Below are 16,810 nucleotides of genomic sequence, written 5' to 3' on the forward strand. Positions count from 1 at the left end.
GGGGTGATCGGCCCAGAAACTCGGGAAGAAGTGGGGCAGGTCGATGTAGCACTCTCCCCGAAGTAAGGCTGGGTAGTCTTTCAGAAGTATCAGCCTGATAATCCGATGGACGATTGGATTATCCATGTCTGATTTCAGCAGTCCTTGCCGATACACCCCGTTCCGCTCGGACGTCAAGTAGAAACTTGTGACTCTTCTCGACATACTGGAATTGGTACCGCTCTTGACCAGATGGTGTTGGTCTGCAACTGTTGGTGACATAAGGGCCTGGCAGCTGGGAGGTAGCAGTAAACTCCCCCTTAACACACTCGCGGTACCTTCCAGGCAGCTTGTCGCAGGCGATCTGCCAAGTCGTGGGTTGGGTGTCGGACGGGTCCTGAACCGACACATTTCTCTTCTTGGCGTCACGTTCGCACCAGCTGGCGCAACAACACGTGGAGACGCCGGTGGGCTGGCTGGAAGCGATGTCACTTTAGCATGTGTTTACTCCATCAGCATTGGTGCTGCAGGGGGAGGGGTCGCCACTGCCAGTTGAGCTGACAGCTTTGGTCCCCCCTTTGCCGCTCCTGGCGTCTGTTGCTTTCGAGTAGTGGGGGGCGGCGAAGCAGAAGGGACCGCCGCTGGCAGTTGAGCTGCCGGTTTTGGTCCACCCCCTCACCCCCCGAACCGCCCCTGCCGGTCTCGTCTTCTTTCATGAAGCAGGAGGGACCGCCCCTGGCGGTTGAGCCGCCGGGTCTAGTCCCCCCAAGCCGCCTTGGGACGCCTTCTCCTACTGTTCGCTCTCTTTGGTCTATTGTTCCCGTAATATAGAGTAACAATGGCCAAACTCCCATTGTGTTCAACGCGATACTTGGCTAGAGAGCCAAGCTCGTGCAACACAGTCCCTGGGGGGGGGGGGGGGGGGAAACCTTATCATTCGTGGAATACAACTGCATCCTTCGCTGTCTCGAGTAGGAATGTCATTGCTACTCGGGTGACGGCGTCAAAAGTATAAACCCAGCTTTATTCTGTTCCCGTGCTCTGATCTCAAACACGTGCTGTGCAAATTAGTTCCACAGGGTTCGTACGGGTCATGGAAACCCTGGAAAGTCATGAAATTTGTAAATGTCATTTTCCAAGCCTGAAAAGTCTTGGAAAATTAAAATCTATCTAAATAAATTTTTTACTACATATATTTTAAAACTAATCATGTTTTAAAATTTAAGTAGCAAAAATATATATATATATATATTTTGATAAATTTTCATTTTCCATGAGAAACGATGTATACGATATTAGGTGACTAATGGAAATACCTCAAGCTTTAATAATTTTCGTAGTACAAAGAATCTGCATAACTTTTATATGTTTTGCATCATATTGAATAAAGCTAAGTAGCAACAATATTTACTTTACTGAAGTCATTTGATGCATGTAAAACATAAATGTTAATTATTAACCTTGACCTTAAATACGAACTGCATTTAAATTAAAGTGCCAAGAACCATTTCCTTTTTTATTTATTTTTATTTTTATTTAATTTTTTTATTATTGTGGGTTTTTTGGGTTGTTTTTTTTGTGAGAAAACAATGTGTATAATAATCTTTATTATTAATAAAAAATATTATCTAAAATATCAAATGGTATAAATAGTACAAAAAAGGTTCTATTTATAATTGAGTTAAAATTAATTCTATACTTTTTTAAATTGTGAACTTAGTTGAGATATCTCGTCTTCAGTACTCAGAATTTTACTATTTTTACTGAATAAAAATGGATACATTTGATGTCGGAATGAATGCATGAAACAGTTACAAAAACATATGCTTTAAATAATGCATGTGTAGGAATATCAATAAATAATTAATAAGTTTTGTAATTTTAAGGTTTTTTATTCCCTCCTCTGTGTTTTGAGAGAATGGTGTCAATAATTCCCAGTAGTGGGAAATTAGGTGATAGCATCACTTCAGCTTTAACTTTGTGCAGAACTTATTACAGATTGTACAGAAACTTTTATTCAATAATTACAGGAATACAGAATTTTGGGGCAAAATACAGGAAAATATCAACTATCTTACAGTAAACATTTACACAGGGTAAGCAGCCCTGCAATGTATTCATTTAAAATCAGCATCATGGTTGTTACAAAGTTGGCAGCAAGGTGATACAAAGTCTGCGCTGTCTCGAAAAAGTTTAGTAACATAGTTGCACGTTCTCTGATTATTTCACTACAGGACGGGACGTAGCCCAGCGGTAAAGCACTCGCCTGATGTGCATTCGGTCTAGGATCGATCCCTGTCTATAAGCCCATTGGGCCATTTCTCATTCTGGCCAGTGCACCACGACTTGTATATCAAAGGCCGTGGTATGTTCTATCCTGTCTGTGGAATGGTGAATAAACAAGATCCCTTGCTACTAATTATGGAAAAATGTAGCGGGTTCCCCAAGACTGTGTCAAAACGATCATATGTTTGACATCCAATAACCGATGATTAATAAATCAATGTGCTCTAGTGGTTTTGTTAAAACAAAACAAACAACCTTTAACTTTCATTTCATTACGTGCACAAAATCATATGAGGTTTGGAAATTAAAGGGACTGTCCTGAGTTTCAGCCATAGTAAGTGTTCCCAAACACACATCCTACTTTTTCCTTATTTTTAAAACAATATATTATCTTAAACATAGTTTAAATGTAAAATGCTACACGGATGAAAATATTCGGAATTTCCTATGACTTAATTATTTAAAATTTTGTTTGCCGGTTGGAAGAAGAATAAATTGATACCTACGGAATTATTTAGCTAATACGAAACATTAGTGTGACAAGAAATGTATTGGATTTACAGATACTCATATTCTAATCAAGAAAATGTAAGTAAATTATAATTTTGTTTGACATCCAATAGCCGATGATTAATAAATCAATGTGCTCAAGTGGTGTCGTTAAACAAAACATAAAATGTTCTTAATTAAAGAGCCTTTAATATATCGGCTTTTCTTATTTAATTTTTTTAAAGTAGGCCCTATTATTGTTCTTTCTAAATTAAGTTCTGGGCTGATTTAGGCTGAAATTTGATTGTTGGATAGGTGACAGTACATTGTGTATGTGCATGCATGTGGGTTGGGAAGGGGCGGGTAATTATTGCTATAATTAAATAACATACAGATATATCCGAGTAACATAGGTGACAGCTAGTGCATGTGGGTTGGGGGTGGTGTAATTATTGCTTTAATTAAATAACATACAAATATATCTGAGTAATATAGGTCAGGGTTTCTGCCAGAAGGTAAAATGGGTATAGCACCATACCCCGATTTTTTGGCAGATTTAAAAAAAAAAAAGTTAACCTTTTGACAAAATTAATTACTCTTATTATTAATGTATGATATTTTTAACTCTAACCCTAAACCTAACCCATTTTCTTTCTGGGGGAAGCCTCACATACCCCCAGTTGACTGGTTGCATTCAATTCCATAGTGCCATACCCAAAAATTTCTTTCTGGCAGAAACACTGTATGTGACTGTATGTGGGTTGAGGGTGGTGTAATTATTGCTGTCATTAAATAACATACAAATACATTGGAGTAATATACAGCTAACATAGCTTGTGAATCTGTCATTACGTCTTGCGGTTATTTTTATTATTAGGTTCCCAAGCCTATTATTTTTGCTGGGATTATTATTTTTAAGCTGCCTATTTTGTTATTTTCTGAGAAAGGTTCAGGACTGATTTCGTGGAATTTTGTTTTAGGTCATTAGGTTCCTCTGGGGGATCGAATGTATTAAAACGTGTGTATAGGTTATGTGTATTGGCCTCTATCAAACTATATGAAATTATTTATTTAAAAAGTTCTTCAGTCATCTGTTTTGTTATATTTGTAAAAAAAAAAAAAATGTTCTGGGTCCATATAGCTGAAATTTGGTAGGTATAGTTAGACTTACTATGCAGGGGGATTGATTGTATTAAAAAATGGTGTTTATAGGTAATATGACTCTTATCGTAAATTTCACATTGTATGTTAGTATCTATGAAACTTACAGACCACTATGAAACTAACAGGTACAATGTTTTGAAATTTTAAATGTAATTTCTATTACCTATCTACATAAAAAGTGTCAAAATATTCCAGGGGAACTTGGATTTCTAATGTTAAGTCCAGCCCCTTTCAAGCAGTTTATTCATTTTTAAAATACGAAATTCGGTGTAATTCAAGAAGTGTTAAAAATATACGTCATAATGTTTTCACTGTTATATAATTTACTCTTTAGAGCGCAATAAACTTTATTTATATTTTAAAATTTAAAAAATTTCTCAGACATATTTTACAAATGAAAAATACACATATTTGCACAGTGTATCTTTAAATCTATGAAGGTGACAGTGATTTACTGCTTTCTTAAGTTGTATAATATGAAACGAAGTGCAATGTTATTTGTTAATATGGTGTGACAAAATGAAACAGCACAACCAAAATACTGTGCACAATGACTGAAGACTGATGACATGAGCCTACTTTGTGTGTGAGAGGTAAAGAAAGTTCTGGACCGATTTGGCAGAAATATTTAGTAGTTGGTTAGGTGAAAGTGTGTTCGTGCACTGTGTACCGTATGTGGGTTGGTGTGTAGGGGGTGGGGTGGGGAGTATTTAAAACACTTGCTATAATGAAATAACATAAATATGTCTGAGTAATGTACAGCTATTATAGCTTGGGAATCTGTCATTACTGCTTGGAGTTATATTTATTGTTATTATTAGTAGTAGTAGTAGTAGTATGTATGTTCATGTAACTGAATGCAACCCCTGCAAATAAGAAAATGCCCACAGCAAAAAAAAACGTGCCATGAAAAAACCCCTGAATATATAGTTCATGGCAAAAAAGTGCCATGGAGAATTAAAAACTCCACGGCATTGCAGATTGCCATGGGCAATTGTTGGGGTTGGAATGCCTATTCATTTAACTTGTTTGTTCAAGTAACCTGCTGCATGTTCATGTAACTTGATGACAGTAGAATGTGTGTTCAATTGTCTCTCTTTAGATCTCAGTGTGTCCTTGTTCAGGAGATCACCCTCAGCACCTCTGCTGGGTAAACCACTGACTCTGGTCTGTAAACTGACAGAATCTGCCGGTCTTAACACTACAGTCCAATTCACGAATGGAGCATTGACGAAGATGAATCTTGTCGGCTCGCTGCGTCAAGAGGAGGCAAAATGCTCAGAAGTCGGTAACACAGCTGAAGGTTATCACATCACATGTGGGGAAGGAACACATGTCCCCGAATCTACCACTAAAGAATATACTATAGAGATCGCCCAAGTAACATCCCAAGATAACACATATTGGTTTTGTTGCTTCAAAAACGCAGAGATGGGACGAGTGGTGACGAGCACTCCTTTTCGTCTGACATTATGGCACAGTAAGTAGGGGCATTGTGTATTCTCGTTCAATCAATCTAGGAAGCCTGATGGAACAACCATCAATATAATATATAGGCACTGTTTTCAATGGATAATTAGTGTCATCGTTAGGCAGGACACATCCATCGCTACCTGTTGCATACTGAATAGTTAAATTAATGTTTAATGACACCCCAGCTCACAAAATGTATCGGGTGTCAAGCAGTACGTAGTAAATTATATAAATATAAATCAATGCTCTCGCTGCTTGAAAATTAAATGGGGGGGATGGGCTCGTCTCCCAACCCCAACCCTCTCTCTCTCTCTCTCTCTCTCTCTCTCTCTCTCCCTCCCTCCCCCCCCGAAAAAACAGCTCACATACACACCTGAAGCCAATGATAAATGATATATTTGGCAACAATTTTTTTTTGGGATCTTTGTAATTCCATCCAGAATTAATTAAACACTTTGAATTCTATACAAAGTTTTAAAACATACCTCTCTCTCTCTCTCTCTCTCTCTCTCTCTCTCTCTCTCTCTCTCTCTCTCTCTGTCTCTCTCTGTGTGTGTGTCTCTCTCTCTCTCTCTCTCTCTCTCTCTCTCTCTCTCTCTCTCTCACACACACACACACACACCACACAATTGTAAAAATGTTTTGAAAGCTTGCTTATAGGACTGTCGAGATAATGTCTTCATATCTTTTGTTCATGGGAATTTGTTTTACTGAACTGATCAAATTACAAATAGTATGTTTTAATAAAGGTTTCAAGATACATGTACCTTGAAAAGAATAAATAGGTTTTAAAGTGACATGCCCCCTCCCCCAATGTACAAAAACATTGCTGTTATTTTATTTTTGTATCTTCTTAAAATGAATCGATCTCATTGATACAAGTAATGTTTAATAAATGTAGTTTCTTTTTATAAAGGTACAGGTGTAAACATTTTTATCCTGCAATCAAAATATATACATGTATACATTTGTGTATTGTCAAGATTTAATATGGCCAGGCCCTAATCTAGCAGGGATTTATCCAGGATTTCTCACCAGTCCCATAGCTAATCAGATTGGGAAAATTAGCACAATTTGTATCATAATTGGAAATGTTTTCAGGCCACTGAATTTATGCATCTGTAATATTATTTAAAACATATAATTAATGATATTCCTTTTGTTTTAACCCTTATAAGGCTGCTTTGTTTTTAGAAATTTTCAAGAATTTGACCTATCATATATTTTTGATGACATTTCTCTTAATTGTTGGCATATTGAAATGAAATTATGCACACATATTCTGTAATGGACTGGCTACTTTATTACAATATTTTAAAGTAAATTATTTTATTTATGTTACTATGGCAACAATTACAAAATTCAAATGATTTGTTCTTTGATAATACTTAATAAAAATAGTAATTTGAAATTAATTTCTTTTAATATAAGACTATATCTTTATATTTATGATTTGAATGGCGTTTTTTTCCCTGAAAACACCTTAATTTGATCAAAAATGGCATGAAATGATCAGTACCATGAGTTTTATTTCATCACAATTTTCGGCATTAACTACAGTTTTAAAAGTGTTACTGTTGCTACATTTTTTTTTATTATTCTTCAAATTATACATACCATAAGAATATTAAATGTCCTTTAAATTAATATAATGTTTATAATTTTTAAAATCTGTTGCCATGGTAACAACTGCAAATTGGGTAACTGCCAAAAAATTAAATTGAACCAGGTTTACTTTTACCAAAATCATTGAATAGTGTTATTATAATCCTCTGTATGCATCTGATTTATATGGAGGTCAAAGGTCATGTACATAGATAATAATGAAAACAGTAGTTTCCCATCGATTTTATACCAAATCATTTAAGAAATTTACTTCAAACTTCTACCTTATGAACTTCAAACTTGGCAAACTAACTAATGCACATATTACTTTGTGGGTCATAGATTATCAGGTTAAAGGTCAAGGTCACATACAAAAGCCAATTGTTGGGAAGGAAATGTTTTATTTAATGATGCACTCAACACATTTTATTTACCGTTATATGGCGTGGGGCATATGGTTAAGGACCACAGATATTGAGAGAGGAAACCCACTGCCGCCACTTCATGGGCTACTCTTTTCGATTAGCAGCAAGGGATCTTTTATATGCACCATCCCACAGACAGGATAGCACATACCACGGCCTTTGATATGCCAGTCATGGTGCACTGGCTGGAGCGAGAAATAGCCAATGGGTCCACCGACGGGGATCGATCCCAGACCGACGGTGCATCAAATGGACGCTTTACCACTGGGCTACGTCCCGCCCACCCGCAATTGTTGGCATGGTTCGCACGGTCTTGAAAAGTGCTTGAATTTAGGAGTTTGAAATGAAAAGTGCTCATTTGCTTGAAAAGTCCTTAAAAAGTGCAAACATCCTTGAAAAGTGCTTGAATTTCATGTCAGTGCGACTAGCACGTCATTTTAACCAGAAATTACGGAACAATCTCGAAAGAAATTTAGCATTTTTACTTCCGTGTTCGCACTTTCATTCCAGCACTCGCGACATTCCGCGACCCGAATGTACTCGGCCCATTCCGGGACAAATGCTATGTTACGAATGCCTCAGCCGAGATTTACCGATTATTGCCCAGCGTAATAGCCTCGTTTTGAGAACTGCAAACAATAGTCAGGCGAGATGACACGGAATCACTTAGATTTTGAAGTTTTTGCAAGCACATGTTCAAATATAAACATGCCTAGTGGAAAGTGTGTTTTTAACAAAACATGGTGTCGAAAATATGTGTGGATCAGAGAGAGTAAGGATGTGTCAAAGGCCATGTGTTCCTGTTGTCGCAAGGATATTAACATTGGCGCCATAACTATCTAGCTTTTGGGGCCAAAGGTCAAGGTCATACTTTACTCATTGTGTCACTTCTAAACTACTTAACAAGGCACAGGGCCACCCCCCAATTAAACCCTTTTTTTAAGTATTAAATTTTATAAAATCATACATACATACAGTGTGGGTTACCCCCCTCCCCAATATGGGTTGCCCCCTCCCCCATGTAACAAACTGACCTCAGTTGTCTGCTACATATGACCTTAGTGCTAGATAGCAACATATAATAGGGTTTGGGTCATTAGGTCAAAGGTCAAAGTTACCTACATAAAAACAAAACATTAAAACAGATATCACTATCACGTGCTAAATGATTTTAAGTCATTACCAGTAAAACATTTAGGTTAGATTTCTAGGTATTGCTGTTCAAATCATTGAGAACAAATACCACGAAATCCTCATGTAAAAAGTAGTTTCAGAACAACTTGTAAGGTCAGGGTCAAATATCAAAGTCACTGTATATAATTTTCTAAAAGAAGGTTTCTGCATGATTTTACTGCAATCCATATTTGACAGGCTCACCTAAAACCTGTCACAAGAGGATTGACAGGCTTCACACTTTTAGGTGCATGTTACTCCAAACATATTACTGTATACTTTGATACCAATCAGCAGGACCTGGCGTTTGTAAAGAAAGGCTATATAAAAAAATCCCCTTGAAACTCACTTCACCAATGGAGGAACATGGGAATTACCAGGGACATAGGCTGGGGCTGCACCCCCCCCCGACCCATTTGTTTTTTATAGTGCATATTAGGCTTGTTTGCAGATACTGACACAATGCACTATACCTATTGTAAGAAGTAAATTATTATGCAGATCAAACTCGTCAGATACAACATCAACTTCCAACTTTGTGACCAGTCAACAATACGTAATGCAAAATCTTGCACTTTTAATACCTGGTCTCTCATGTACATGTAATGTTTTGTTCCTGTGAGACCACCATCACAATAAAATATAGAATATATCAGGTTTTTATGTTTTGATAATGTGGTTATTTGGCGAGGTGTTTTTTAACATCCAACCCCTTTCAAGTTATATTTTTGTAATGTTTCAGTCAAAAGAGGTATAGAAATGCATCCCACGATTCCCCACCCGCTCCTTGAGAGCGTTATGTAAACATGCACAGCGGAGACGGGGATCTAACACACACACACACACACACACACACCCCCCAATTCTGAATCAAAGGTATTATTGTAGTAAATCTCAAGGCATTGAGATGAATTTTACTTCTAGATTGCAGGAAATTGCATTTCAGGCCGTCTAGTTTTCAAAAGTTTACAGGGGAGTATACCCTGAACCCCCTAAAAATTATTTCCACCTTCGATCAGTTCCTCTCTCTCCCCCCCCCCCCCCCCCCCCCCCCCTCCCACCAATGTCTACTTGATTCCGCCGTGGCTGGTAAAATTTGTCGAATGGCCCCGTTATTCAATCGTGAATAATAAAATAACATCGCTTGAGAGTATAAATGTACATTTTTGACTGAATCGACACGCAATCTAATAGCTCGAGTCACCTGCAGCCCTTCCCTTATTGATATTGATATGTAGGTCCCCTACATGATATGTATAGTTCCCCAACATATTAATAAGGGGAGGGCTGGAGGTGACTCGAGTTAGCAGTTTAATGGTCGCTGAGTAGAACTATTAACCGTGTGCTGTTCGCCACATGACTTGACATAGCCTAATGAGCATGGACATTACTTCAAAATTAGAAAGTTGCACATTTTAATGAGTGTTTTCACTTAATTTACAACTACTGTAATAACTACTTTTAACTTACAAAGACGTTATCAAAATATTTAAAAAATAATAATAATATGAAGAAAAAAAGTACAAACATACATGTATGCACACCATTTAGAAAACCAGTGTTCTGTTTTTGTTGAAATCGTTTAAGTAATTTATTCTTGTTAACAATTAAACATGCTCTAAACTAATTTCTTTGTAGTTCATTCACTTTCCACTTGAAACATCAGTTCATTACGAATGTGACCTCTCTTGCTTACATTTGATTTGTGTACCTATAAAGATGGCTTTTGACATTGCTTTTCTTTTGTGACCTCATCAGTTTCCTCAGACTTTCATGTCTTGTATATTATATAGTTTGTGTCATGTGAGAAGTTTAAAGTTTAAGTTTCAAAACTACTTACACTATGGATAATAAACACAATAACCCACTCGATACTCGGAAGTTATTGTCAGGCAAAATCAGCATTTTCTTTGCCAAAAGTCGTCATACATGTAGTTCACTTAACACTTTGTCGCTGTATGTCGGTCCGTGTGTTTACTATAGCTAGACTGTACATAGACACATGTCACACCATTTGCAGTGACCATGCAGTTGAGTGTTGTTAAATTTTCTCCGCCACATTCATTTCAGTAATGCAAGAAAATACCAATTATTACTTTATAAGCTACTTAATAATATCACATTTTAATGAAACATACAATTGTTTTGTTTAAATTTTATTACTGGAAGAAGTAGTGTTTTATATCGAAATATTGAAAAAGCTCCTGTTATAATCCAGTGTTCTACATTGCGACCAAAATGGTCACAATGCGACCAAAAGGTTGACGTGGCGACTGATTGAATTTATTATCGTCACCATCTGGCGACTGACTCCAAAAACATCTAAGTATTAAATTATTTGCCACGTGCGTTCAGAGTCCTAGCAGCGAAAACAAATGAAATTTGTTGACATCATTGTGCAGTCGGAACATTTCGCTATTTACGAAGTTGTCCAATTGATCACTGTGAATTCCGCATTAATTGTCGGTACAATTCGGAACTCATCGTTGATTTTAGTAATTTGGCGAAAACAATCCAGATATTTCGATTGGTGTGTTATTTTAACCTTTAGTTCATATATGAATCGGTAAGTATTATTTTCGTGTCTTTTTTTGTATTTTTTATTATTTTAGATCAGCTAATGGTGATTAAAATTAGGCAAAAAATAGAAAAAGTTGCGTTTACTTACGGGCATTTGTGGCCAGCTGTCCAGTATTTATGTCCATTATTCCCGATAACAGTGGTTTTCTGACCAGAATTTTTTTTTAAACCCGAACTAAGATTCATATTGCAATATTTGGTAATTTTCGTTGTTGGTAAAACGATCAAATTTATTATAAAATTAGCTGTCATAATCAGCTATCGATCCCTGAAAATGACCGCGACATGCCGCCATTGTTGTCAAGCGAAAATACTTGCTGAAAACCACTTTTTGAACTCAAAATTTCAAGGTATTTTCAATTGAAAAAATCAAAACAAAATCCACCATTTTGAAAAAAAATCTTTTTTCTTTAATTATATTTCCGTTTCCGGTGAGTGTCGTGTGCAAAACGGCGGGAAATATGAATTGGGGAATGCACTGTGTACAGTGTACAGTATATCGACTGACGTGACGTCGGGCGAGATATCTTGCCTGCAGTACTCAGAAGGTTAAGCAGACAACCATTTGTGAGTTTACAAGTGAAAAAAAAAAAATGTTGCTTTTAATCACCAAAATGTAACTTAATATTTATCAGAAAATAATAATCTCATTACTCAGACATTTGTTTTCCAAATCATTAAAATGTAGTGTTACGTATGTTACATAAATTTGTTATGTGTTACGCGTCTGATTTGAGAAACTGAACATCAGCTTGTAAGCATCCTATATCACAAATAAATTGTATTTGTTTTACTTCATTTTGCTTTTAGTGACTGTTAATATTTTTAGCAGAAAAGTTAAGTATTCTGTTCTCAGGGGTGGATTTAGAAGGGCAGGGTTAACACCACCCACCTTTTTTCACTCAAATAATATTGCCTGTTTATGCTCACTCATACTTTTAGTACTAATATTCCAGTCATTGCATTAATTCTGAACCTCCTTTAACAAAATCTTACATCAGACTTGTCAAAATAAGAAGGCAACTGGTAAATTTCATTGGCTATTGCAGCCTTTGCACAAAATGTTATGTTTTACATTTTTAATAGTAATCTGATCATTATATTAGAGATGCATTACATTGTTTAGGAAGAGACTAAAGAAGATACATTTAACAGAGCTGCCAACTGCTACGCTTTGGTCGTAGTTTGCTACGCTTAGTCGACGTAACGTTTGCTATACGCTGCTACTCTCATGCCCAAATTGCTATGCTCAGTTGAAAAATTCCAATATGCTACGCTAATGAAAACCAGTATAACTTTGGCAACAGATAAATATAACTGGATGATTAATGTGTTTGGCCAACGTTTCTACTAACAAATTATGTTTCATTTGCCAAGCGTATACGTTTCATTTTTATCACAACGTATAGGTGTACAGAGTACAGTTGAAAAGCAGGCGATTTCTGGCAATTATACAACAGTTGGACTTAATCTTGGAATACAGTAACTAAAAACTGAATTCCTCATTTCTTTGGCTTTTTCTTTTTATTATTCCAACATATAAAAAAGTATAATTTGCGGATTAAGAACCATTGTAAAACAGTAAGATGTATTCAATAACAGACATGAAGTTTTACTGTAGGCTGACCCCAGTATCGCGTACTACATGTATAAAACCTTCAAAGAACTGTTCTTTAGTTATGTTATGCTTGCATGCCGTGAATATAAAACAATGCATGTGAACCTATGCCAGTTAGGAATAGAGTAATTTTAATTTTAACTTGAAATAAGAATATAAGCATTCAAATTTAGTATTGATCACATCATTGCACAACAGTTAATTTTAGGTTTATTGGATTTCGATGCTGGTCATTGGTCATTCATAATCCTGTTCAAATCGCCCGACTTATTTGACAACATTCGTTACATTTCGGGTATGTCCGTATCCCTTAACCTACCACAAGTGTTACCTATGCTAAAAATAGCGTGACCCAGTCTTTTGCGGTTACTATGACGTAGTCTTCATTATTAACCAATGAGTGTTTGCGTTGGGAGGAAAAAAAGAAACTCGTTTGCAACAGGATCTGTCTCGAAAGTTTATATAGCAGTTTCTTTCAACTTGAAATACAAGAGAACTAATGTGATGCTAGCAGAATGAATAATGCATCTTTGTGTTCAAAGTTATTTGGTGTTTTCTTTGCTGCTATTTATGACATTCGGCCATGCTACACTCAAATATCATTTGCTACGCTCAGCTTGTCATGAATGCTACTCTCACTAGTGGCTAGGGGTTGGCAGCTCCGATTTAAAGAGCTGCTACTTACATGTATATTGAAAAATTAGTTGCTGGTAGGATAGGGGCAGTGTTTCTGCCAGAAATAAATGTATATTGAAAAATTAGTTGCTGGTAGGATAGGGGCAGTGTTTCTGCCAGAAATAAATGTTTGGGTATGACACTATGAAGTTGAATGCATCCACAGACAATGGGGTATGGGGGCCTCCCCAGAAAGAAAATGGGTTATGTTTAGGGTTTAGAAAAGCATACAGTAATGATAAAAGTAATTAATTTTGTCAAAAAATTAACTTAAAATAATACAATTTGCCATGGCGTCATACCTGTTTTACCCTCTGGCAGAAACCCTGAGGGGGGAGGGGTTTTTCAGAAAAGCCACTTGAAAGAATTTAAAGGAAGAGATCAATATATCATATGGATGTTGAACTGCCACATTATACAATATCTTGATGAATCTGTGTCCCTTATGATAAAACACTATTTCACTGTAGTGATTGGTAATCACATATACATGTAGATGTTGCAGAGCTCACACGAAGAAATTTAGTTCGAGCCAATTTTCAGATATACCCCTGTATATATGTAGAGAGTTTACTCGAAAATTATTCAAAAGTGACAAATTTAAAGAACATTTTATTTGCCAAAGACTAAATGTTGTAGCTACTTTGCATGAAAATCAGCAACTGGCTAATTTGGCAATGGACAGCTGAGCCATGGTGTTTGTTCCTTATAAAAGGCCAGATTCTTGTGGGGTGGGGGTTTCTCACGTTAGTCAATATGTCAATTACCAGTAGATGCATGTACAATTAATTCCTGCCCATGTATGCTCTTTGCAAAATTGAACCCTCAGTTCCTGCTGGCATGCTTTGGAGCTAAGACAAGTCAAGTTATTATTTTTAATTCCATAACCAAATTTCAAACTCTAAATATTCTAATGTTAAGTGTAAAACCAGTACATGTATATAAATATATAAATAAATATTTCAATACATGTATACAGACAGTAGCAGAGTTCACATTGACTGTATTTAGATGGTCTTGTACAATTTATTACTTAAAGACATGTTTGTTGGGTAAAACATTTATCCCCTACTCCATGTAACACATGTAACGTTACGTGTGTTACACTCAGTAAAGGCTGCATTGTATAATAACTTGCAGCTATTGCAAATCTAAAATGGTCAAATTTGTTTCATATTGTTATTCTAACTTTTAACCTGAAAACAAATTTTAAATGATTCAATAATTTACTAATTATGAAATTATGTTGTTTTTCAAATGAACCTTTTATATGAAGAGAAAAGAAAGAGGTGGTAAATATTAAGATACCCAGTTGTTTGTCAAATGACTATATAGTGACACATTTTGGTATTATAAATAACAACATTTTAAGAACAAACTTACCTATTTTTTGTGTTTTGTTTTGTTTGCAGATGTTGGATTTTCAAATAGCGACACACACAAAATTATCTCACTGTTTATGATTTGTTTGTTATTTAACATAAATATACATACACATGTATACAAAATATTTTAAAAGCCCTTTTTTAATTTATAAGATGAATTTTAATTTTTGCATCCCAGAATTTTTCTGAAAGAACACAGAACATGGTGAAACGTTACAAAAACATATTCAAAGTAAATATTAAAACAGTAACTGCTTTGTTAAATTATTACTAAGTATCACATGAATTTGTAATATGGTCGCCTGATGATGAGATATTTGTAGATTATAGATTTACATATATATATAGAGAGAGAGAGTGAGAGAGAGTGAGAGAGAGAGACAGACAGACAGACAGAGAGACAGAAACAGACAGAGAGAGAGAGTTTATAAATTTTTCTCCATTATTTATATTCACAAAATATACTAGCGTTTTCTGGTAAAGATCGAGTGGCCTATTCCAAAGGGTTTAAAAGTGGGGCTTTTAGTCTTGGTGACAGATTTACGGTAACATGGCTAAAAATTCAGCTTTTTTCACGAGAATCCATGTGGATTCCCATGGAAGCAGTCCACAGGAATCGTTTTCAGAGAACTTTATCAACAGTGTTAGTACATAGAATTCTGTGGCATATGCCACTAATTGTATATGAAAAAACCACAAAAAAACCTTACTATTTACTGGAAAGAATAACCAATTTGTCAGTAACAGTTTATCTAATTTAAAAAACAACAACAACAAACAACATTTTGTTGGTTCCATTTTTTCTTCACAGTCAGTGTTTTTTTAGGTGACTTATCAGCCCCAAGTTCAGCCAGCAAACTTTTCGCTAACATTCGCAAACTATTTGATTGGTTTCCAATGTGGCCATTTTGTTTACCGTGAACCGCATAAGCCAGTCTAGTCGACGTTTTTCCGCTCTGTCTGGCTGAACACAGCCCATTACTTTTCGAAGATTTCTTATTCATAAACAGGCATGGGATGCTTTTGCCGATGTATTTTGTGCATTGGTTCAATGTTTGTATGGATATTACTGAAGCACATTTCCACAGCCGACAAAAAGATGTATTGGTTAAAAAGAGCAGGTAATTCAAGGTTAGGAACATAATATCAGCGTACTAACATAGAAATGTTTGATGTATTACTAAATTTAGGAAAACTTAATTATTGTCTATTGTTATTATGTAAAAACTTAACAAACAATTGTTCCTTTCGGTTCTCTTCATTGGCAATTTGGTTCATAGAAATGGGCTAATTAACCACCGCTTGGCTCCAGGCCAGACTAGTCTCGATAAACCACTATATTTCAAACATGCATGGATTAGAATGTATGCTATCATATGCTTTTGAAGCCAGTTTAAACAGAAGCTTGCTAACCACACTATTTTTTAAATTTTATTTTATTTTATTTTGTGAATTCAGTAACGTTTTACTCACTGATTATTCAATTTAATACATATTTCACACGAATCCAAATAGATTTGGATGTTTTATGCTTGCGCAAATTTTTACCCCTGGATAATAAGGAAATAATGTGTCACCGTATACTATCTTTAAAGTATAGGCATGTAGCATGTTAAAAGAAAGGAAACCATGTAAACTATACACTAAACACAGGGCTCAAACTTAAGAATTTGTCTCCCATGGCAATTTATAAAAGAATTGCCATGGGTGAAACAACCCACGGATGGCAATTTTGAGCCTGCCTATGGCAAAACAAATTTTAAAGTGACATATGCAGAACATAAATATGAATGAAAGGTTATTTTGCTTTATGTAGACATATTTCAAGTGAAAATGTCAAATATTGGCAAATTATATACACCAGGGGCTGTATGCACGAGGGGCAGATAAGTGGGGAAATTTGGTATGCATGACGGCAGGATAGAGCTCCCCGAATAGCCTAAACGCGAATAACGTTA

General features: G+C 35.9%; 1 protein-coding gene across 3 annotated transcripts in view; it reads left to right on the forward strand.

Moving 5' to 3' along the window:
• The window catches only part of LOC121386433 (balbiani ring protein 3-like), a 251,642-nt gene that overhangs the window by 87,941 nt on the left and 146,891 nt on the right, over positions 1-16,810 (forward strand). For all 3 annotated transcript variants that reach the window (XM_041517325.1, XM_041517326.1, XM_041517327.1), the window contains exon 4: positions 5,021-5,398. In XM_041517325.1, coding sequence (XP_041373259.1) covers positions 5,021-5,398 — 378 coding nt within the window. The remainder of the gene's footprint in view (positions 1-5,020; positions 5,399-16,810) is intronic.

This window comes from Gigantopelta aegis, chromosome 12 (assembly GCF_016097555.1).
Source record: "Gigantopelta aegis isolate Gae_Host chromosome 12, Gae_host_genome, whole genome shotgun sequence".
Lineage (NCBI taxonomy): Eukaryota > Metazoa > Mollusca > Gastropoda > Neomphalida > Peltospiridae > Gigantopelta > Gigantopelta aegis.